The sequence below is a fragment of the Chanodichthys erythropterus genome, chromosome 22, assembly GCF_024489055.1.
Source record: "Chanodichthys erythropterus isolate Z2021 chromosome 22, ASM2448905v1, whole genome shotgun sequence".
In the NCBI taxonomy this organism is placed as follows: Eukaryota; Metazoa; Chordata; class Actinopteri; order Cypriniformes; family Xenocyprididae; genus Chanodichthys; species Chanodichthys erythropterus.
Genome location: NC_090242.1, coordinates 13,885,295 through 13,911,343, shown reverse-complemented (window position 1 = coordinate 13,911,343; position 26,049 = coordinate 13,885,295). Strand labels below are relative to the sequence as shown.

Here is a 26,049-nt window from a genome sequence, read left to right as displayed (position 1 = left end):
CTATCACAACTTCTGTTTCATGCCGACTTTAAGGCCGTGTGTCCACCAGAGCGTTTTTAGCCAGGCGCTCTGCTTAAAACGCCCGTCTGTGAGCGCTTGAGAGCGCTTCTGCAGCACAGCGTTTTTTTTCCGTTGAGACGCTTTGTTGCTATGATACGGAATATCTGCGTCACTGTTACTTATAACTGATTTTTCAGGTAATTTGTTTCAGACTAAAAATGTTAACACAATGCGGAATTACTTGCTATGTATGTTCGGAGACCAGCAATATTAATTTCTCACCCATTTTGTTTCTGTTTGTTGATGTCGCTGTACAGCAAGCATGTGACAGTTGGTCGGTGTTGTATTTGTCCCGCCCCTCCTCCACTCTGATTGGACAGCTGGCTAAAAAGTGACAGTGATGAGCGCAGCGTTTTACTCAAAGTAGAACATTCTTCAACTCGAGACGACCAGTAAAAAACGGCGAGCTCGCAGCGCTTGAGCGTGAAAAAACGCGCCGTTCCTATTGAAAACAATTGAAAAAATACGCTCTGGTGGACACACGGCCTAAGAGAGAGACTATGTGACTTTGCAGTTCACTTTACTTTACTATAGCTTTGAAAAACTTTGAGAGAGTTTACTTTCCTTCTTATTTCTTATTCTACTTTCCTTCTTATTTAAGGTTCTTAGGTCCTATTAGTAATAGCAAACAATAGTGGAACACCAGCATTAGAAGCAATTAGCATCCAGTGCTCAGGCATAAAGCTCTGGACAAATAAATTATCTCCATTGCATTTGTTATCCTACTTAGATCATTAGCATTTTAGCATTTTAAACTGGCTAATTGGCCTTAGAAAGCACTTAGTGACTGATGTGATTATAAACTACTCTACATCACAATCTAATGATCTTCAATGAGTTTGCTTTCCCAGGACAAATCATATTAGAATGTCAAGCAAGAGTGCAAACACACAGGTTCCTATAGCAGCTCAGTGCTGCTCTGTGGTCAGTAAGTGAAAAACAATACTGCACAACCACTGCAGGAAATGGGAGTATGACTCTTTTCCTCTTTTGTGTATTCGAAGCTGACAAACATGTCTAAAACTAAAACTAAAACCATAACATTTTTTTTTTTTACTTTTAATAAAATAAACGTTAAAGGGTAAGTTCACCCAAAAATGAAAATTCTGTCATTAATTACTCACCCTTATGTCGTTCCACAACCGTAAGACCTTCGTTCATCTTCAGAACACAAATTAAGATATTTTTGATAAAATCTGATCGCTCAGTGAGGCCTGCATTACCTGCAAGACAATTAATACTTTCAGATGCTCCGAAAGCTACTAAAAACATATTTTAAACAGTGGTTTAATCTTAATGTTATGAAGCGACGAGAATACTTTTTGAGCGCCAAAAAAACTAAATAACGACTTTGTTTAACAGTATCTAGTGATGGCCGATTTCAAAACACTGCTTCATGAAGCTTCAAAGCTTTACGAATCTTTTGTTTTGAATCAGTGGTTTGGAGTGTGTATCAAACTGCCAAAGTCACGTGATTTCAGTAAACGAGGCTTCTTTACATCATAAGTGTTTCGAAATTTCAATAGTTCACCACTGGGGGGCGTGACTTTGGCATTTATATACACTCTCTGAACTACTGATTCAAAACTAAAGATTTGTAAAGCTTCGAAGCTTCATGAAGCAGTGTTTTGAAATCACCCATCACTAGATATTGTTGAATAAAGTCGTTACTTTGTATTTTTGGCCCACAAAAAGTATTCTAGTCACTTCTTAACATTAAGCAAGCAAATTTTATTTATATAGCACTTTTCTAAACAAATTAATGCAATTCAAAGTGCTTGACAAGGAACCAATAGATACAGCAATTAATAAAATTAAAAAGTAAAATAGACCTATTGATACATAATAAGGTTGAACCACTGTAGTCACATGAACTATTATAAATAAAAGTGTTTTTAGTAGCTTTCTGGGCATTGAAAGTGTTAAATATCTTGCTGGCAATGCAGGCCTCACTGAGCCATCAGATTTTATCAAAAATATCTTAATTTGTGTTCCGAAGATGAACGAAGGTCTTACGGGTGTGGAACGACATGATGGTGAGTAATTAATTACAGAATTTTCTTTTTTTTTTTTTTGTGAACTAACCCTGTAGAATGTAGAATTCAGAAACCCTTGTTATTAGCGACACCGGTGGGCGTTAAGTGAACTGCAGTTTGCAACTAACTCCTCGTTCTCGCACACGTGCACACGTACAAGCGACTGAACTTGATTCAGTGCTCCGATATACTCATGGCGAAGTTCTTTTCCATTCTTTGCTTAGAAGTAAAAAGAAGTTGGAAATACCCTTGCAGCAATATACTGTTATCGAACATCCAGACGCCATCCGAGCTGCAGAGAGTAACGTATAGATGAATATGTAAATATGTGCTGCACGCTTTCCTATCAGCGGTGAGAAAGCAGCAGTTAAGAAAGCGTCGGATCATAGCGATGTGGATATATTTGCACAAGCTCTGCAATTCACTAGAGACTACAGACTATTCCCTTATCTTTGCATGACACTTTGACGTTTCAGTACAGAATGTCTCTTTCAACATCATCCTGAACATTGTATAAGCATTCATTTCATGTGTCTTTGAATAGAATAGAGGCCCTCAGGAGCGCTCGTAAACGTCACATCTTTTGGTTTTCCCAGCACATAGAAATCAGGCTTTCATAGGCAACCTAGGAAGTGGGGGAAGGTCTTGTGTTTTAAGTTCGTTACAAGCTGTTCACACATTGGTAATAAAAAAGCAATTTATACATGAAAATTCTTACATATAGCCCTTTAACTGAAATAAAATTCAGAATTCTCCCAGATTTCATTAAATATATCTTCATTTCGAAGATTAACAAATCTCTTATGGGTTTGGAACTGCATGAGGCTGAGTAATTGATGACAGAAGGTCACAGTGAGCATTAGTCGAGTTTCTTGTGAGGAGCTCTGTTATATGTGGTTGTTTTGCTTGGCTTGTTGTTTTGACATGAGGCAGCACACTATGTTTGGATGGAACAGAGATCTTTTTTAGAGGAAAGGAAAAGGTGAAGGTAGCCAATCTATTTAACACTGAGGGATACTGTTGTACAAACTGCAGTTTTTGACTCTGAGCTAGGAACGATCAGATTAAACTGAGCAGAGATGCGCTCGGAGTGAATTTGTACCTCACTGAACACAACACAACAAAACAATGAACATGAAAATGAAAGACCTCTCAGCTCTGAGATGGTGTGTAGCATGATTCCCTCAATGTTACAGGTTTTGAATGCAGGATTTTCTTACCAAATCTCAATCCTGCAGTAAAAAGTCAATTTAAAGTGATTCATGTGCCCTCTTATGTCTCTCGTATTATTCATGATTGGTCATTGGTATGCTTGGCTAGCTGGCAATTTGACATTTTGCCTCAGTGCCATTACTGTTTGAGATTAGAGTTCTGAAATATATATTTAAAAAAAAAACGAGGTAGATGAGTCATATTGTTTCTGCAGCCTAAATGAACATTGATTTTTGGATCCAATAAATACCAAGCCTCTTTTGTTTTGGATGCTGGTACCCTGGTTTCTGTGTTTTTAAAAATAATAGACAGTATTGTCTGTCTATATACATATACATACATATTATATATATATATATATATATATATAATCTAAAAATATAGCTGCAAGCAGCAATTATTGGGGTTCAAGTGTTTTAAGGCCTTTAAGCACATGCATAAAAATGTATTATGTTTTAATCAGCAAGCCTGTTACCATCTCGATCATAGATGGAAAAGACCATTTACAGCCAATACAGGTATTTACCATAGGAAATCAGTTTTTTTTTTTTTTTTAAAGCTTTTTAACAGTTAGAGGTTGCGCCAAAGACTAGTTTGCTAATGTTGGTTAACGAGTGATTCGATGGACAGCGGCAGTCCTCAGAATGAGGAGTTCTAACATCACTGACAGCAATATGGTGTTGACCCAGTTCCGGCCCACATCTGGTCCGCATGTAATCCACATGTATGAGATGTGGACCGGATCTGGGCTACACTATGTTGCTGTTTGGGATGTGATATGAATGTTGTGGACGTGTGCAAAAAATTGTGCGATACACAATCCTTTACGCACATGAAAAATGTAAAGGCGGCCCTCGGTGGCCCATTTCTTTCGAATTTCCCACAGGCCTCTAGGGTTCAGAAGTTTCGTTCTGATCAGCCTCCTTTAACCTTGTCTGATATCTGCTCAAGATTCATTAGAACAATGGTGGACATGTTTTTTGAGATGCGTCAGTGTCTTCATAGACAATCATGGCACCTCGGACAAAGACACTGCATGCCAATTTTAAAGTCAATCGAACTAATGGTGAAGTAGTTAGCCGTTTTCATGTTTTTTTTTTTTGTTTTTTTTGTTTTTTTATGTTATAGCGCCATCAAGTGGCCAGTTGCCGCGTCCTTTTTCACGTGAAAATATCTAATTTCGTTCCACTATGTGCTTGAACTCCTAAAAATGTATCATGGTTTCTACAAAAATATGAAGCAGCACAACTGTTTTCAACATAATAATAAGATATAATAAGAAATGTTTCTTGAGCAGCAAATCAGCATTATTAAAATGATTTCTGAAAGATCATGTGACACTGAAGTACTGATGACACTGGAGTAATGATGTTGAAAATTCACCTTTGCCATTGCAGGAATAAATAAAATTTTTAAATTTTTATTATATATATATAATATTCCACAGTACTACTGAATTTGAATTTGATCAAATACAGTAAATGCAGCCTTGGTGAGCATAAGAGGCTTATTTAAAAAAAAAACATAAATTTTTCACAGGAAGACACCTTTTCTCACACAAACACACACATACACAGACTATGTGGCCTATATATCTCTGTTTCCAGATACTGTATATAGAGCATCTCACAGGGGAAAACTGTACGTTGGTCAGGATGTAGGTAATGGAAAGTTGAGGTTAATCACATTTCTGAACTGCTGCAGTCTGGTTGTGGGCAGACCCTTCTATCTACAGGTACACCAGACGCCAAACCTGATTTTATCAGGTCTGCCATTGTGGGCATTTATAATATTACTGCCAGTAATAGGTTTAGCCTCCTCAGTGGCACAGAACAAATTTAAACAAACAGAGAAACACATTTGGCATGCAACTCAGTTGTGACCAATCAAAATGGCTGGATGGATGCTGTCCATATCACAATTAGTTTTTGATTTAAACTCTTGGCAAACTAGCTAATTGCCCACCTGTTTTCTGTTAGACAACCACAAACTGCGGTGAGAGTAATGATGTTTACCTGCGGCTACTCTGTGGAAGATTTTGTTTTTAATAGTTCATTAAGTGGCATATATTTGAGTTGAAAGTTGTCAGGATGGTAATGGTTCTGCATATTGAATTTGTGAGGCTGGTCGCTCTGAATGTTTTTGATTCATTTAAAAGAACCAGTTCATAAGAGTCATTCGTTCATAATCGTACACTGTTGCGCTGTATGTTTTGTAATTCGTTCAGGAATCATAGGCCACTACACTGGTCGCGCTTTATGTTTTTGATTCACTACAAAGAACCAGCTCATAAGAGTTATTTGTTGAGAATCGTATTACCCTGGTTGGACTAAATGTTTTTGATTCACTAACAAGAGTCGGTTTATAAGAGCAATTCCTTCAAAATCATACTACACTATTGCACTGTACAGTATGTTTTTGATTCACTAAAAAGAGTCAGTTCATAAGAGTCATTTGTTCAGACTGTTGTGCTGTATGTTTTTGATTCACTAAAAATAATCGGTTCATACGAGTAATTAATTCAGGATCATACTACTGTTGCAATGTATGTTCACTAAAAAGAGCCAGTTCTTAAGAGTTATATGTTCAGAATCATACTACACTGCTGCGCTTTATGTTTTTGATTCGGTAAAAAGAGCTAGTTCATAAGAGTTATTTGTTGAGAATCATATTACCCTGGTTGGACTATATGTTTTTGATTCACTAACAAGAGTCGGTTCTAAGGAGCAATTCATTCTGAATCAAACTACACTGTTGTGCTGTATGTTTTTGATTCGGTTAATAAGAGCAGTTCCTTCAGAATCATACAACACTGTTGCGCTGTACAGTATGTTTTTGATTAAACTAAAAAGAGCCAGTTCATAAGAGTAATTCCTTCAGAATCATACTACACTGTTGTCTCTGTGTTTTTGATTCACTGAAAAGAGTCAGTTCATAAGAGTAATTAATTCAGGATCATACTACTGTTGCAATGTATGTTTATGATTCACTAAAAAGAGCTGGTTCATAAGAGCAATTCATTCAGAATCATAATACACTATTGCACTGTATGTTTTTGATTCACTAAAAAAGAGCCAGTTCATTTGTTCAGAATCATACTACACTGTTATGCTGTATGTTTTTGATTCACGGAAAAGAGCCGGTTCATAAGAATTATTTGTTCAGAATCACATTACACTGTTGCAACTTGCGCTGTATGTTTTTGATTCACTAAAAAGAGACGATTTATAAGAGTTATTTGTTCATAATCATACTACACTGTTGTCTGTATGTTTTTGATTCACTAAAAAGAGTCATTTTAAAAGAGTAATTAATTCAGGATCATACTACCAGGGGCGTAGTTTGTGGGTGGGGTTGGGGGGAGGTAACCCCCCCAACATTCAAAGTCATCAGTTACAACCCCCCCCCCAAAGTTTAAACCAAATATACGCCCTTGCATACTGTAGCAATGTATGATTTTGATTCACTAAAAAGAGCTGGTTTATAAGAGTAATTTGTTCAAAATCATATTACACTGTTGCTCTGTATGTTTCTGATTCACTAAAAAGAACGGTCTCACTGAGTAATTGGTTCTGTAATCAACTATACAGATATCGCTGTAGATTCTGTAGCAGTGCAGTGGTGCTTTTAGTACAGAGTTTGGTCTGCATCGGAAGAAAAACATGCTTGAGGAGCACTAACAGATGGATGGACGAACACTACTCGTGTAATATAACGCTACTTTAAATGTTTTAAATATTAGATTGCTGCTGTTATAAACATCAAATCTGTCTACACTATAGGAGTATATTACATGCAAATATGTTAGAGGCAAAAAGAATCTGTATTAATAAAAAAAAGACAAGCGTGATTTCAGGCTAAATCATTCTCAGTCCATGAATGTACTTGCATTGTAAACAGCTGATTTCACCTGTATACAGGCACATTTGTTGCACTCGTACTCGCTGCAGGCAAAAGACTGCATATTAAAAAGCAGAAAGAAAGAAAGGATAGTGAATGAGGCTTCTAAGTGTGAAAAAAGTGCTGCAGGACAAACAGGGGCCACTAATGAATAAGACGTGAGGGCAACCCTCTGAGAAAAGTCAAGGTTAAATGTTCAAATGTGCACCTAATGGGACCATTCCACAGCAAATGGCTTTCCCTTAATTAATTCCATGGGACCGTTTAGGACTTCAGGCCTAAGTACTGGATTGTAGCTTATTTTATTTCCTCCTGTTGCCTTTGGTCCTCCACCATCAATCTCCGCTGGTTGATAAACAAATGAAGCAGCTCTTCTGATCCGATCTGGATTTTTGTCTCTCTATGGGGGATTCCCACATACCCGCTGGCTCTGTGTAATGCAAGTTTCTGAGAAGCTAACTTCATTTTGGCACCATGGGGACTGAAATCTAATTAAAGATAAACACTAGTGACATAACAAATACATTTTTTGCTTTGTTCTACTTTATTATTATTTTTTTTTTCTCAAGCAGGAAGGGAAATTCCTTAGATGATATTAAGCTAACCTCTGCCACAGCTCAGCTTAGCACAGCTTTCTGGGGCGATGGACCCGATGTCTCATTTCCTCTTCCCACAGTTTCCATTCCTGTGCTGTCCAGTTCACCCAGAAGGCCTGTGGTAGTCTCTTTGATCTGTCTTCGCAGTATATTTCTGGTTGGTTGTGTCAAAGTATGAACCGTTGTGGTCTGGCTTGAGGTGTTAATGAGGACGTAATAAAACAGCCAGGTCTCCAGAGGTCAGCGAGGTGCAACACCTTGCTGGGAGATGAACTGCTGTCCCAAAGCAAAGACCATGGGAATTCAAGGTTTTACTAGTAGGATTGGTAACTACACCATTCTGTGGGCAAAAAAAAAAGAAGTCTTTCCATTGATGGTTCAAAAATGGTTTCCATTTTCCATTCAAAATTAGCGGCGTATTCTGATTAATTTAATGTATTTAGTCATTTATTTATTCTTTTAAATTATTTATTACATAATGATAATAAATATATTAAAACTTTTATATATATATATATATATATATATATATATATATATATATATATATATATATATATATATATATATATATATATATATATATATACACAATTTTTTTCAGTTAAAATTTTTAAAATATACAAGTATATAATCATTTTACTTAAATAGGCACCAGTCATTGGGATAAGAAAGATATCACGACTACATGTATTGGTTGGTATTGGACAGTGTTGGGGAAAGTTACTTTTAAAGGTAATGCATTACAGTATTGTGTTATATTCCCTTAAAAAGTAACTAATTGCATTACTTAGTTACTTTATATGGAAAGTAATGCCTTACATTACTTTTGTGTTATTGTTTGTTTGTTTTTGCAAATGTAAAGGTCCTTTCACACCAGAAGTGAAATTAATATACCTCAGGCTGAGGGAAATGCAAAAAAGTAATGCATTACTTTAATAGTTACTTGAAAAAGTAATCTGATTACATAACTTGCGTTATTTGTAATGCGTTACCCCCAACACTGAGTATTGGATACTTAATTGTGAATGGTCATTTCATCTGTTTTTACATTAATTTTGGCATTATCTGACCTAAAGTTCATTTTTAATAATTTAAAAACACAGTTAAATGTAATATCTTATTCGCAGTTCTACAAAAATGTCTATTTTTTTATTTATTTATTTATTTTTTTTTACAAAATGTTATAGAATTTAAACATCATCTATTTAATAGCTATTAGCCTTAAGAAAAGCAATTTGAAGAGTCAAAAATATTTAGCAAACAGTGTCCGATTTAATAGACAACTCGATTAGGAAGCTTTTTTTGTCCATAGTCTCAGAGGCTATTCACACAGAATGCATTTTTTCGGGTTAAAGACACGTTTTTTTAAAAGTTATTTTAACTTGCACTGCGTTTTTAGAAGAGCGCTGTGTTATGCTGCAAAAGACATGAGTGGTCAAACACATCAGTCTAACGCAGGTTCACAAAAACAATGGAAAAGTAGCACAGTGCAATAGCATTGAAACCAATGGAGCTACGATCAACTTAGGCTTACGAGGCTTTTGGGAAATGCTGCCCTGCACTCCCGCAGGACCCAACATAACAGAGTGCAGCACGGGACAACATTTGATGGGCGCGTGCGGGCGTAGGCAGTAAGACAGGTTGCAGGAGAATAAAATGATTTGCTGGACTCCCGCAAAATCGAAATATCTAAACATAAAATAGGCCTATCTAAAAACCAATAAATTGTTATTCATATATTGCACAAAAGCAACAAGAACAACTAATATAAAATAAAAATGATTTACAGCCACAAGCATGAGAGATTCTATTTATAACATGTGTTTGCAGTGTTGAGCAATGAAGCCAATCACAGACATTTCTGTTGATTTCTGAGACAGCAGTCAGTGGTGTTTAGGGCTGGGTAAAAAAAATCAATTTTTCGATTAATCGTTTTTTAAAATGTGGTTGATTCAAAATCGATTCTCAAAGGCCACGAATCCATTTTTTCAAACATTGAACATAAGATAAATGTTAATCTAATTATGAGTCTTCTCCACTAGATGTCACCCTCTTATTTGCCTTGCGCGATGTCACCAAGGAGCGAGAGGCGAACCTGTCATTCATTCATTCAGTGCTTAAATGGCGGTTTCAGGTGCTTTGTCGACGTTGATGCCACCTTCACATAAAATTGAATCGAGAATCGAAAATCGAATCGAGAATCAAAATCGAATCGTTTGAGAGCTTGTGAATCGAAATCGAATCGATCTGGAACATCTGAATCGATACCCAGCCCTAGTGGTGTTTATGTTAGAATCCTCTCACCGCTCAAAAAGCAGGAGTTTTTATGCAGTGCTGAAATTTGCGTGCTCACAAATCCTATTTTTATAACACAAAGTGTAGACATTATGAAAGATTCATTGTTAATATATTCATTGTGTTATAATGGAGCTTGTGAGATCGCGATGAACTGAGATGTCAGCTTTTTAGTCATTAAAAAGGAAGCGCTCTTTGCATGCATTCTGCCATACCAAACCATCAGCCGCTTGCTTTTCGGGTAAAACTAACTGTGGCTTGTGAATATTGATGCTTTAATAACAAATTTTTTATCGGGAGCGTTTATGCTGGGATGTTGTGGCGACACATAACTTAATATTTAATAATAATAATAATAACTTTATTTTGTATAGCGCTTTTAAAAGTCATTTCTCAAAGCGCTTTACATAAGTATAATTAAGATACATAAAAGAAGCAAAATAAAAACACATTACAAAAGGTATACACTGTAAAAAAAATCCCGTTGTTTCTACGGAAAAAATACCGGCAACTGTGGTTACCAGAACAATACTGTAAAAATGACATCAAACCGTAAACATACTTACGGAGTTACATGTGAATTTTACATTTTAAATATGTATATTTAACATTGGATTTCAGTACACTGTAAAAAAAAAATCCCAGTAAAATTTACGGTAAAATAACATATTTCATTAACTGTTATAATGTTAATTTACCAACCTAATGAAGTACTAATATCTGTTTTGTATTTTTATAATACACTGACAGTCACAAAACACAGTGGCGATAAGAGTCACATGATGAATCAAAGTTCATCACAAGCAGCTTTTCCACAAGCTGAGGAGGACAATACTAATATATAGAAGGAGCACACAGTGTCATTCACACACACACTAAACACCATCATGGTAACATGCATGAAATTTTAAAAATGCAATAAACATTAATTTAACAACATTAGATGTAACATAAAACCCTAATGTACATAACTGATTAAAAAAAAATGAGAAAAACTAAGAAGAAACAGAGTTATTTCAACAAAAATATATCAAATGTGAAGTGTCAGTTTTTCACTTTCAAAAACTGTGAATTTAACGGTATTTTACCGTAAAATTACATTAAATGTACCATAAGATCTATTACAGTTATTCACAGTATATAGTACGGAAACTTTCTGTAAACCAATTAACAGTTTTTCACCGCAGCATTTTTACAGTCTTTTACTGTTAAAATCACAGTAATTTTTTACAGTGTATTTATAAACAATGGGGGGGGGGGGATTAATCGTTTTTTAAAATGTGGTTGATTCAAAATCGATTCTCAAAGGCCACGAATCCATTTTTTTTCCATATTTATTTCCGCAAACATTGAACATAAGATAAATGTTAAATGAAATAATTTCATGTAGGTCTACATTTCATGGATATACTTGACAGAAATCTATAGGCTATAGGCTACTTTTATGCGGGATTTTGCAGGCAGAAGCGGGACAAGCTCACATATTTTTTTTGGCGGCAGCAGGACAGAATCTTGCGGGAATGGGACAGAATCCTTTTGGCGGGCGCAGGACTGAAAAATCCATCCCACGCAAGTCTGTAGTTCAATGCGTTCTTACTGTGGTAAACTAATCTACTGTAAACTGCTATAAATATAAAAATAAACTGCTTATTTAAACAAAAGTTCTTTTTGGCCAAATGTAGATCAGGGGTGCATTTCCCAAAGCAAATTGTGGTCGCAAGTTCCGTCGTTACCAATAGAGTTCAATGGGACTTACTATGCTTTCGGGAAACGCACCCCAGAATAGTACAGTGAAAATGTAGCTTTTATATTAAAGTTGGCTTGCACGAGTAATCCCATGATGCACTCCACTATATATATATATATATATATATATATATATATATATATATATATATACATCATGATCATTGTTGTTGTTCACCAAAGCAAATATTAATTCTTTCACGTCACTTAGTGTAGAGTAAGCAAAGAAGTGTGACAAGGAGACGAATGGTTCCACTGCTCTTGAATGGGCTGGGGTTTTGTTCCCGGCCTTTTGATGATGTGTCTTTCCATGTTTTCCACATGGAGGCCCTCTGGGGGCAACAAAAATGCCTTATAATTGAAAGGCCCGTGTCTTTAGCAACCCACCCTCAAGCCTCCAGTTCTAAAACAGGAAGCGCTGCCCACATCAAACTGGTGACCTGGCCTCATTGTGGGTTGAAATGTGTGCTATCTTCATGAGCTCCACCAATGTTCCTCATGGGGGCGGCAGGTAGAGTTTCCGCTGTTTAAGAAGTTCGAGTTCAACTTCATCAGGAATGTACTGTCAGCAGGATCCCGCTTTCTGATCTCGTAAAGGTTTATGATGTTTTAACAGAAGCAAGTCAATGCACCACATGCAGAGAGACTTTAAAACCCCGGGGGAAAGAGGTCATTGTGTAATGATCGTCATATGTGGCTGCTTCTTACTTATTTCACTCGTATTACCATAACAGGCAGCACTTACATACAGGAAGCCTACAATCTCTAGACCAAGTATTTTTTATAAGGTCTTGTTTACTGAGTCTTATATCATAGTAAACCGATCCTAATGGTTTAAAGACTCCATGAAGTCTAGAAAAACACAACTGGCTTGTGACATTTATGGACACTGCTGCATGTTTATGATTTCTTAAAGAAAACCCACTCGTTATTAATGCAGACCTCACTATATCACTCATATTTACAGTCAGGAATCTGAACATATAAATATTATACTATTTAGACATACACTACCATTCAAAATGTGGGTTTTTTGAAAGAAGTTTCTTTTGCTTACCAAGGCTGCATGTGTTTGATCAAAAAATACAGTAAAAACAGTAATATTTTTAAATATTATTACAACTTGAAATAACAGTTTTCTTTTTGAACATATTTTAAAATGTCATTTATTCCTGGGATGAACAAAGCTGAATATTCAACATCATTACTCCAGTCTTCAGTGTCACATGATCCTTCAGGAATAATATGCGGATTTGCTGCTCAACAAACATTTCTATTATGATAATGTTGAAAACAGTTATGCTGCCTAATATTTTTCAGAAACTGAGATACTTTTTTTCAGGATTCTTTCAAAAGAAAAGTCAAAAGAACAGAATTTATTAGACATACAAATCTTTTGTAACATTATAAATTGCTTTTGATTTTTGTAACCCAAAACTGTAGCACAGAGATTTGAATAATGTATCAGCCACTATGTTAAGTATCCCTCTTAAATCTCTGAATCCTAAATGTTCTCAGTGTTTCCAGGCATGTCGAGATACTGGATACTAAACATATGTACTGATATTTGATAAGGATGTAACTGAGCTATGTTTTCTGTCTCTCTCTCTCCCAATGAAAACGTGTCTTTTAAGCCCCACTGTAGCACAGATATGAAATACTCTCTCTCAAAGGTGACTACTTTAGACCTCTGCAGTTGTTACCCTGCATACCATAAATAACCCCAGTGTGCTAGTGCGTACTGTAATGCTACTATAAAGATCTATATGAAAACATCGCTCAACATGTGTTGTTTTAATGGCGTTCTTTGTGCCGTCTGACCATGTGTGACTGTCAGTCATTTGTATCTTGATTCTGTAATTGAAATAGAAGGATGAAGTAACACCTGGCGGTAAAATGGTGGGAAATTCCCTTTAGGCATTTAGAAGGTTATTTAGGTTACAAAATAATAATCATGCTCTTTTTTGGATATACCGTAGATCCCTATATGCTGTGTAAGACCCCTTCTTAAAATGTAGGCAGCAATTTAATTTAATCTGTAAAGACTAATTTATACTATAAATATAAAAATGTAAAAAATGTATGTAAATATTATCTGGAAAATATTTACCTAAAAAAAAAGTGTGTATATATATGTATATATATGCCAGGAGGATAAAGAGACAGACAGATGAGAGCAATGGGGAAATCAGGCTGCTTTACTAGTCCTCTGGTGGTGGTAATATGGCCCGTGTAGTGCACTGATGTTAGGTCTATTTAAAGCACCAGTTCATCTAGCGTGTCAAACACTGATCTATAATGCCACAGCAGTCACAGTGCTGCTTAGGATCCAATTTCTGCTTAATAACAAGAGCTTTGTCGACTCTAATGCCGCCTGCGCTCTGTCATACAGACCCCCAAGAGATCCATCTGTAACCTCTGAACTGGCAGTACTGCTGATTTCTGGCTTCTGGCTCCAACTAATGCCCAGATGATGAGATGGTTTCCATCCATGGTTTCCAACTTCTCATCCCTTTGCCTTTCACTCTGGGCACATCTGGACTTAATGTTAGATTTTAACAAAATATATTTGTGTGTGTGTGTGTTTGTGTGTGTGTGTGTGTGTGTGTGTGTGTGTGTGTGTGTGTAAACAAATAAATAAATAAATAAAATTTAGCTTCTAACTATATATATATATATATATATATATATATATATATATATATATATATATATATATATATATATATATATATATATATTAAATAATTAAATCTATATTAAATAAAAAATATAATTTAATATATAATATATAAAAATATAATTATTTTTTTATAAAAGTGAAACATTACTATAAATATATTATATATAGTAATGTTTTTTTATAAAAAAAATATATATATATATAAATTCTATTCTATTAAATATTAAATATTTAATACACTACTGGTTAAATTCTGGAATAAGTGTGTTTATTTATGTTTTTGAAAGAAGTCTCAAATGCACCAAGGCTGCATTTATTTAATGTTTTTTTTTTTACTAGCATTTTTTATTTTTTCTATTTGAATATATATTTAAAATGTAATTTGTTAATGTAATGGCAAAGCTGAATTTTCAGCAGCAATTACATTTTTATTTATTTTATGTATTTGTATATAAAATATATTACATTTTTTAAAAATGTGTTTTTTATATTTTTAGTTTTTAATTCTGTATATTAAATCAAACTTAATCAAAATTTAAATCAAAATGTATAACTGAAAAGTAAGTCTCAAGCAAGGAATTTTTCACATTTACACATTTTTTTCAGTCTAACAATTATATTCTATGTTCATTGCATCTGAGCTTTTGCCTTACTGCGATTTATTTTTCTTATATGTCTTGCTTTCCTCAGCAGTTTGTTTCTGACTTTTTTTTTTTTGGCTTTTTGTTTCCTCTAGGGCACCATTTTCCTACCTGGCAACAGAGTCACTGAACATCCCAGCAATGGGGAGGAAAGCGGAAAGTTCCTATTTGAAGTCATCCCAGGTAAGGAGAAACCGTTTCTTTTTTTTTTTTTTTTTTTTTACCATGTCTGTTTTTGCAATACAGTCTTCCTTTAGTTTTTTTTATGATGGGACCCCAATGACCTCATTCGCTGAGAAGAGGTCTTCAAAGACATTCATCAGAGATAATGAGAACAGATCAACACTGGGCACCTCACTGACAAACACAGCTGAATTCTGCTCCAGACACATGCAACAAATCACAGGAAGTCTGTGTCATTTCTGTTGAGCAGTCTCTTGTATTTGTTAACAATGTTATTTTATAAATCTTCTAGGCAGGTACGTCTTTATAAAAGTTTGTGCGTTATTCGTTTTTTTTTTTTCAGTTTCAGCTTAGTGATGAATGATGCTGGATCTGCCACCTGCTGTAATTAGTTTACAGATCACACTCGTCTTTCTCTCGTCGGGCTCTGGTTGTGTTTGGAAAGGGTTCAGATAAAACACAGATGTCCCTCTCGTGCGGTGGATGATGAATCACTGAGGACAGATGAGTGCTTAAGGAGCAACAGAACCACAGCGATGCTTCCTGTTGAGTTCTAGGGAACGCTCTGATAACATACACACCTACGTTTGAATGTAAATAAATTACTTAAACAGATATCTGCTTTCTAATAGCTGGAAATGTGGTAACAACACTTACAAACTCAGAAGTTACAGGTTTGAATCAGTCTGCTGAAGCATGCATATATACAGTGTGTATACTATTAAATGCAATGACAGTGTTTCAGGTATTACGGGATTGCATATGGTGGTATTATTTCATTAAGTGATAATATACCAAGCTAATTGCCCTACCAAAATATGCTATTTTAACTTTTTTCATCCTAAGTGGCTTGTCTATAAAACATGGCCAACAACTTGCATATACGTAGATTGTTCACAGGTTCACCATAAACCCAAATAAGCTGGGCTTACTCAGCACAGTCCAGTGGGGGCAGGGGGAGGGGGGAGCAATCGAACTCGGGTTCGGTCCAGGCAATCGAACCAAGTGTGAAAGCACCCTTAATGAGTAATCAGTGTGTTTTGGGCGTAATGTGCAATAAACCAATCAGAGTCTCATCTCCCATTCCCTTTAAAACCAGTTGCACTCATGCCATGGCAGATTTGTTATTTACATGGTGGAATTTGCAAGGAAAAACTGAACACTTCTCTAGCTAGGAAACGGATCTACGGGAAAAGCCAGATTCCACTAGAGCATTTTTATCTTTTATGGATACAATAATAATCTTTTACATTGTAATCCTTTTATTTTAATATTTGGCATGTTTGTGTGCTGCTGCGCATCACTGTGTGTATAATAAGCAGAGTGTACGCACGCTGTGCACCCGCATATAGGCGCATATTACTAACGCACTCTTTAAATAACAAAACAAATATTGCGCCATTGACTCAAGGTTTCAGTCGGTCAAAGGCGCAGTCACAAAATAGTAACACACCAACAATGCACCTGAACACAGCTCGTTTTCAGATCAGCACACCCATTGGCGCACAAATGCATTTGCTATTGATAAATGATAACTGCGTCAGGCTGAAACTAGCAAAAACACTTGCATCGTGCCTGGCACTGCATTGTACCAGGTGTATGATAGGGTCCTAAGTGATGAAATAGAGGAGCATTTAGCATGCTTTTACATTGCTAGCAGACGTGGTGTGCATCTGATTTCTACCGTGACGTTCGCATTAACTTCTGCACTGGAACGAACCGTCTGTTGTCATCTTTGTTTGATGAAGCACGTGAGCACACTTTGTCTTTGTTTCACAGACTTGTGACCTTGTAGAAGGCCAAAAGTTAGTTTTAGGTCTTTGTAATTGTACTTTGAGAAGCATTGCAGAGCCTTGGACCTTAATCTATGGTGACATTGTGGCATTTACATGAATAAGGCCTTTTTGCGGAGTAGATTAATATGACACATCACTTGCTACTGACCCTGTCATCACGTTCTTCTTATTAGTGATGGAGGTAAATGCCACGTTGTATCTTTCACCAATATCATCACAATCCTATGCGCTAGCTGGGCTACTGCAGTTGAGATAAATGGAAATGCTAATGAATAGCTCCAGGTATTACAGGCTTCTTTGGCCTGTGTGTAGAAATCCATCCTGTCCTGTGTATCCCCAGCAGAGAGCCGTGAGAGTGTGCGCACTGTGCCAGAAAACAGCAGAAACAGAGATTTATAGCATGTTTTCAGCTCTTTGGAAACGCAGCACGTCTCCAACTGTCCTGCCAGCGGACTGTGAAAAACCCGAGCCATTGTTCAGCATGTCAGTCTTAGATGAAGGCGTTTAGGAGTGATTCCTTGCTTACGTGCACTTTTCCATACAGTAGCGTTTTATCATCTTTATCCCGTTTATTCCATTGTTCATCTCAGCAGTATTTTGGAATATTTTAAGCGTGTTTTTTTGCTGCATAGGCCATGAAATCACTTGTCCTTGAAAAAGGCTTTTTGGAAGTAATGTTGTAAAGCTCAGTTCATAAAAGAGGGTTGTTAAAAGTGCATTTAATTTCCTCTCTTCTTTCATAACTACAGATGGGAGTGTTTTGTGTGGGGATAACATGGACTGAATTTCAATTCAGTTCTCTTGTCGTCTATTAATTTGTTTTTTTTTTATCATGTAATTTGGACTTAAAACCTTTTTAGCAGCTGGATAATTGTGCATGTTTTTTTGTTAGGGATGCAATGATATTAAAATTATGGGCAAAAGCAAGAATCCATACTATGTCATCTGTAAAAACAAAAGACACTAAAAAACTAAAGCCAATAGTTTTTGTCAAAGTCAAATCAATGTTGTTATGCTTAAGGGGGTCCTTGATTATGATTTCACTTTTTTAACTTGAGTAGTGTGTAATGTTGCTGTTTGAGCATATACAACATCTGCAAAGTTACGACGCTCAAAGTTCAATGCAAAGGGAAATTTTCTTATACAGAAAACGCTTTTTGGGGACAACGAGCTTCTTTAGTGACATCACAAACCCCAAAATTTACATAAACCCTGCCTCCGGGAACACGCAACAAAGGGAGTGAGGCCATGTTGGGCTGCTTTAGAGAAGAGGAAGAGTTGTTGTAGTAGAGCGTTGTTACAATGTCGTCATTTTACCCCAGGCTGCCTCACAAATGAGGTTCAATTCAACGCTGGATTTGCACAAAAGTTTAACATTACGGCACATGCTAGTCGATGAGTTGATTCAACTCCACAATAACTATGTAAATTTATCCACTTACCATTCAGAAACGTCCAGTTGCACTCTAAAAGTCGTAACTTGTTCCTGAGTCTCTCCATCAGTGTCGACTCCGGTTTGAACAATGTAAGGCTGAACACCGTTACTGACAATCCTCATTTTGGCTGCGTGAGACTCTCCAGCTTTGTTGTTGTTGAGCAGCCGAAGTGCGAATTGTTAAAGCTCCACACTCTTCTGGAAAGGGGGCCGGGAGCAGCTGCTCATTTGCATTTAAAGGGACACACACACAAATAGCTTATAGTTATGAATGAATTTCAGAATCTGAATCATTTCAGTGAACGATCTAATGACTCACTCAAAGACGGTCACTCGTTTCATTCTTGAATTCTTGATTCAATGACTCAGTCGTGAAAATAATCACTTCTTTTGTTCCTGAATGAATTATGCTGCTTCTGAAATTGAATATGTCGCTACTAACAGCACATCAACAGAGTAGTATGTCCAAGTACATAGTATTTGAAAAACAGTAGGTGAAATGTACCTGGATGACCCACTATTTCCACCAAGATTCTAAGGTGCACATTCGATGCACACTTTACTCTCTCATGAGGCCACGGGAAAGGATTTGTGAATGGTGGTGAAGCGACTAGACGGCATAGGTCACATGACAATGACAATATGGCGGATGTAGAACTCACATTCATACCATATAGAACATACTTTCTTTCAAACAAGTTTAAAGCCAAATGTAGTACCTACTATAGACCCCTTAAAAGTTTGTAAACATTGCAACATTTCCTGGTGGGCGGGGCTTAGCTGGAGGCAAATAGAGACGCTGGACTCAATGTTGACAAGTGTAAGCTAGCATGTTTTAGGAGGGATTTATTAAACATAGATGCAGAAGAAGGTTCAGAACTGTCCGAATATGTACAGTCACTGACTCTGCGGGACCGTGACAGCTATTTTTGTAAATTAAGTTTTGGATATTTCCTAGACAACATATGAATTACTTTTGGGTGGTTCGGGGAATTTTGTCAAGGTTTATTATTGTCTAATGTAACCTATCGCTGGGCTAATTATGATTAGCAATGTGGATTATTTTAAGAGACCATTCAAAGGATGGCACACACATCTATCACTGTATGTTTGTTTAACATTTAGCTAGTGCGCTGAAAGTTGGTGACTTTTCACCTATAAAACAGAAACTCGCTGATTTGTACTAGATAAAACCAACACACCATTACATATGCATCGATTATTTTACCTAATATGAAGTGTGCACTGCAAACAAGAGTATTATTTATGATAGTCTCCGTCCAGTCTGTACGCTGTATTGCATTCAACCACAATTATCTTTTTGATTTCTGTGAAGGAATGTCTGCCGGGATGTGTTAAAACTTTAGTTTTGAACCAAAAGTCCTGTTCCTTCTATTCCGGCAGCCAAAAACACAACAAGACGACATTTGAAAGTCAAAACCTCAAACTTTTTGTGCACCCACTATGAATTCTTATTTATGTTTTGCCTCCAGCTAGAGCGGTGACGTGACAGTGAACTAGGCGATTAAGGGGTCTATACAGTGTGCGATTTCAGATGCAGCATTGGTGTTTTTGAAAGAATTGGTTTAGTAAATGATTCAATGACTCATTGAACAAATCGGTTGAATGAACAGATGACTGAAAGACAATCACTTGTCCCCACCTGGTATCTATGTAACTTGAAGAGATAGAGATGTTTGTGTACCATTGTGTAGTATCATCTAGGGCTGCGACTAATAAAATAAAAAATAAAAGTCTGTGTTTACGTACTATATATGTTTGTGTTTTGTGTATAATAATTATTTATATATAAATACACACACATTCATGTATATATATATATATATATATATATATAAAATATATATTTAAGAAAAATGTTATATTTATATATAAAATATTTATGTTTATATGTAATATATATATATATATATATATATATATATATATATATATATATATAAATCTATATATTTATAATACATGCATATATTTCTAAACTTTATACCTGTATGTGTGTGTATTTATATATACATAATTATTATACACAGAACACACACATATATATAATACGTAAACACAGACTTTTATTTTGCAAATGATTAATCGCGATTAATCGTTGCAGCCCTAGTACCATGGCTTTTGGGATATAATTTGACATGAGACTCACTGATTCACATACAGAATCAGCACACATTCCTGGATTCATTTTTGAGCGATACAACAGCCCTATCAACATAAATGACATTATCTGTCAGTCAGGTCGAAATGTGAATTGCGAAGGTTCCACAGTGTAGTATTAGGATTCCTTTCCAATTTCATAGGCCTGTTGCTTTGTATTTCAGACCAAGGAGAGAAAATAAAGTACCTCATGAAGGCAAAATTGGATTTTAATTAAAACCTTTTTTCTTGAAAGTTTTAATGTGTGGGGTTCAAATTTGCTCTATCTGTTGCTGCAGTCCAACAGCTCATAATACATTTCTCTATCATTCAGACAAATCTACTGTCATAATAATGTGAATAATTACTTCACCAGCCAGTGAACACCAGAATGAAATATCAGACCTGGTTTCGCAATGCATGATGATCATACCACAGCATGACAAATTTCACACAGATTTTTCTAGAAAAGCAAATGAAAACAAACACTAAACTGACAGTGTTGTTTCATAACTCCAAACCAGACAGAAAATGGCTCCTGCCTCATAATCTTTAATCATTTCCCCATCTGGACCACTGTTTACTCACTGATCCTTTATTTATCAACTTCTAATTTATTTATAACTCACTGACATCCAGTGAAACAGGATAATAATGAGGAACTGAGGAAAAAGTCAAGCTAATGCTGAAAACCTGAAAACTGAAGTGCGTTGAAGAGCGTTTCTGCTTCTCTTTCTCCAGGAATAGCTCTGGAATAGTTTGTATCTAGTGGCTTGTATTCTGTCATGAAGGTCATGAAAGAGAGAGTTTTTGTTTCACAGATATGAGTGGGAGTCAGTCAGAGTTCAATGGGCAGAAACCTGCAGATGAAGAACTGAAACTGTGCTTTCAGAGAACACCTGCAGAATCATCCACTGAGACTGAGAAACAACAAAATCATTTCTTTCTTTCTTTCTTTCTTTCTTTCTTTCTTTCTTTCTTTCTTTCTTTCTTTCTTTCTTTCTTTCTTTCTTTCTTTCTTTCTTTCTTTCTTTCTTTCTTTCTTTCTTTCTTTCTTTCTTTCTTTGTTCACTTGTTAATTTGTTTGTTCAGTCCTCCATTTTTGTCAGTTCTTTCTTTAGTTTTCTCTTTCTTTCAATTGTTTGTTTGGTTGTTTATTTTATTTTTTGTTCAGTCCTCCATTTCTTTCTTTCTTTCTTTCTTTCTTTCTTTCTTTCTTTCTTTCTTTCTTTCTTTCTTTCTTTGTTCACTTGTTAATTTGTTTGTTCAGTCCTCCATTTTTGTCAGTTCTTTCTTTAGTTTTCTCTTTCTTTCAATTGTTTGTTTGGTTATTTATTTGTTGGTTCGTTCAGTCCTCTTTCTTTCTTTCTTTCTTTCTTTCTTTCTTTCTTTGTTCACTTGTTAATTTGTTTGTTCAGTCCTCCATTTTTGTCAGTTCTTTCTTTAGTTTTCTCTTTCTTTCAATTGTTTGTTTGGTTGTTTATTTTATTGGTTCGTTCAGTCCTCCATTTCTTTCTTTCTTTCTTTCTTTCTTTCTTTCTTTCTTTCTTTCTTTCTTTCTTTCTTTCTTTCTTTCTTTCTTTCTTTCTTTCTTATTTGTTTGTTCCTTTTTCAGTTCATGCCTTCCTTTGTTCCTCCATTCATTCATTTACTTGTTCATTGTACAGTTAGTTTATTCATTTGTTACTTTGTTCATTTATTCCATTGCTTAGTTGTTTCTTTCTGTTTTTTTGACCTACATAAATGAGAGCGTAATGGAGTGATCGTTGAATCTCCTGCGGCGAACTATTATTCTCACATTTAGAATGACTTAATTACAGAGCATAACAACTCCATCACATGCACTGGCAAGACCAGGTGACTTCTAGAAAACAGTGTGCAGTATAAAACATGGAGGTTGTGAACCCTTGAGATTTACGAGGGCTGTAATCTCATTCTGAAGATGAATGTCAAAGTCAGGGTCAAAAAGCTACTGCAACCACAGGACTCTGGGTCTATACTGTACAGCCGTAGCTCTGGCAGCCAAATGGATCTAACAGGAAACAAAGAGGATACCGTTCCAGATTTATTTTTTTAATTTACCTCTCCCAACAAATAAAAAAAATAGCAACATGCAAATTAAAGGATTAGTTCACTTCACTTCAGAATTAACATTTCCTGATCATGTACACACCCCCATGTCATCCAAGATGTTTACAGTATGTCTTTCTTTCTTCAATCAAAGAGAAATTTGATTGAAAATTCCAGGATTTTTCTCCATATAGTGGACTTCAACAGAGTACAACGGGTTGAAGGTCCAAATGTCAGTTTCAGTGCAGCTTCAAAGGGCTCTACACGATCCCAGCTGAGGAATAAGGGTCTTATCTCGTGAAATGATTGGTTATTTTCTAAAAATAAAATAAAAATTATATACATTTTAGCCACAAATGCTCATCTTGCACTGCTCTGTGATGTGCCAAGCATTACATAATCATGTTGGAAAGGTCACGCGTGTAATGTAATAAAAACAAAAGACTATATCATGGTTAACATCAATATATGATGCACATTTTAGTTTAACTAATTTAGCATTGCTTACTGAGATGATAATATTATGATTAATGAACGTTATTATAAAATGTGAAACAAAACATTATTTGTCTTTGAAATTGCTCTGTTTTTCCACAAGAATTCAGATTCTCTCTGGCTCTCTGAAGACATGAACCCGTACAGAATAACAGCAGCAGTTAATCAGTGTTTTAACTGGACAGCTCTCATCAGGGGGTCCGAGGGTGACTGAAAGGAATCCAGGGGCTTCTGTCTGAAGGTCGTGGCTGCCCTGCTCTGCTGTTTATTTATGCTCTTGCTGCTGCCTGTGTGTCTTCGCAGTGGAGAACGAGTCGTGTCCTCTCGTTTACCGCCAACTGTTCAGACGTTATTCTTTGGCTTGATCGCTGGTAATTTGCATGGCAATTTATTTCACATTTAGCTTCGACTCCCTGCCAGGATGGTCCTAATGTAGTGAGAATCACAAACAGGCCCAGTTAGACTAATGTTTGTTTGTGTCAGACTCAGATTTCAGTCTGCAACACTGCTTTAAATCCAGGTACATTGTTTAATTGTAACTGATTTAACTTCTACTAGTTATTAATACAAATTCATTTGAAGATTAATTTGCAGTTGGTTGATGCCATGCATACAAAAAATAAAAGACTGGAGCTCATTTGCTTGTCTGGTTTAAGAGGGTTTTTGAGCACTTTTCAGCTGGCCAGGCAGGGGAACCACTTTAAACTAGCTTAGACCTTCCCATTTAAGATGCGTTTTTGCATTTTAAATGTTTCTAAGATTAAATTAACAGCAAAAATTTGTGGTGGAAAATCTACATTACCCATGATGTGGAAAATTCCACCAATCAGAGAGTTGAAACATGCAAAACACTCCCAAAGATCTTATTGGCTCCGCCCACTCAGATAAAGCACTGTGAATTATCTCCTTATACTCTCAAAATTCTTAAATTCCATTGTTTTTAATGATTAAAAATTTGCTGTTCGCAATGCTTCATTGGATTGTAGTTCTTCCCATCACTATACCTGTTAACTACTACACCTTGTACCTTTGTATTTTTGTCTGATTTTCAAAAACATTTTTGCTTCAAATCAAAGTTTGTAATGTTATAATTCCCCTCGTAGCTGGTTAGTTTGGTTCATGGCTTAAAATGTTTTAATGAAGACTTTTTTGAAATCCCTATGGGAGAAAAATTAATGGAAAAAAAATACTTCTGGAACCAACGCCTCCTAAAAAGTTTAACTCTATAGTTAAATAGGTAGTACTTCTGTATATTTAATACAAAGTTAATATAAATATAATTACTTTAACTACATTTTGACACATCAGCATCAATAATTATAAAAGTGAATATAATGAATCATACATGTACATGTGAGTTTTGTCTCAGTGTATTATGGATTTATTATGTATTGTATTATTATTATATGGGTTTTTTCCCCACTCACAACATTCATCCTTAATCCGTCATCCGTCAAATCCTCTTAGCAGTAACTTAATTCTTTGGCGTAGGCAGGTGAGAAAGAAAGTGCTATAGATGTGCGTCTACTGTGTTATCATCCAATGTCACTCGGACCCCTCCTTGCATATCTTGCATGCTTTAAGAAATGTGATATTCATAGGCACGTCGCCACAGGCTGTACATATATTATCATAGACAAGGTGAAAGGTCACCCGGCAGACAGAGGGAGCGGGACATAGCTGACATTTTTCTGTCGTTTTTGAGGGCCCAATGTACTTTTCCGTATTGATTTCCCATAGGTGTTTTATCCTGGATTTTTTTGTTCGTTTTTCTTACAGTGTAATTCTTGGACCAATAAAATATTTAAATGTCGTAATGAAATTTTATTGCACTTTTTTTTATATTTACATAATAATATTTTTTTTATAATAACATAATAATTTTGTGCTTATAAGTCTTTGAGTAGATAAGGGTTTTATTTTGAACATTTGTTAAAGGTGCCATCGAACCAGTTTTTACAAGATGTAATATAAGTCTAAGGTGTCCCCTGAATGTGTCTGTGAAGTTTCAGCTCAAAATACTTCATAGATTTTTTTTTAATTAATTTTTTTAACTGCCTATTTTGAGGCATCATTAACTATGCACCAATTCAGGCTGCGGCCCCTTTAAATCTCACAGTACACAGTGCTACAGTGCATAAACAAAGTTCACACAGCTAATATAACCCTCAAATGGATCTTTACAAGATGTTCGTCATGCATGCGTCGGATCATGTGAGTGTAGTATTTATTTGGATGTTTACATTTGATTCTGAATGAGTTTGATAGTGCTCCTTGGCTAAAGCTAACATTACACACTGTTGGAGAGATTTATAAAGAATGAAGTTGTGTTTATGAATTATACACACTGCAAGTGTTTAAAAATGAAAATAGCGACAGCTCTTGTTTCCGTGAATACAGTAAGAAACAATGGTAACTTTAACCACATTTAACAGTACATTAGCAACATGCTAACGAAACATTTAGAAAGACAATTCACAAATATCACTAAAAATATCATGTAATCATGGATCATGTCAGTTATTATTGCTCCATCTGCCATTTTTCACTATTGTTCTTGCTTGCTTACCTAGTCTGATGATCCAGCTGTGCACATCCAGACGTTAATACTGGCTGCCCTTATGTAATGCCTTGAACATGGGCTGGCATATGCAAATATTGGGGGCGTACATATTAATGATCCCGACTGTTACTGTTCTTCGGAGGTCTTTTGAACAAATGAGATTTAAATAAGAAGG

At 35.7% G+C, this 26,049-nt stretch overlaps 1 protein-coding gene across 1 annotated transcript in view; it reads left to right on the top strand.

Annotated features, from left to right (window-relative positions):
* The window catches only part of arhgap24 (Rho GTPase activating protein 24), a 137,718-nt gene that overhangs the window by 36,228 nt on the left and 75,441 nt on the right, over positions 1–26,049 (top strand). The window contains exon 3 of the mRNA XM_067376490.1: positions 15,268–15,355. Within this exon, the coding sequence (XP_067232591.1) occupies positions 15,268–15,355 (88 nt within the window). The remainder of the gene's footprint in view (positions 1–15,267; positions 15,356–26,049) is intronic.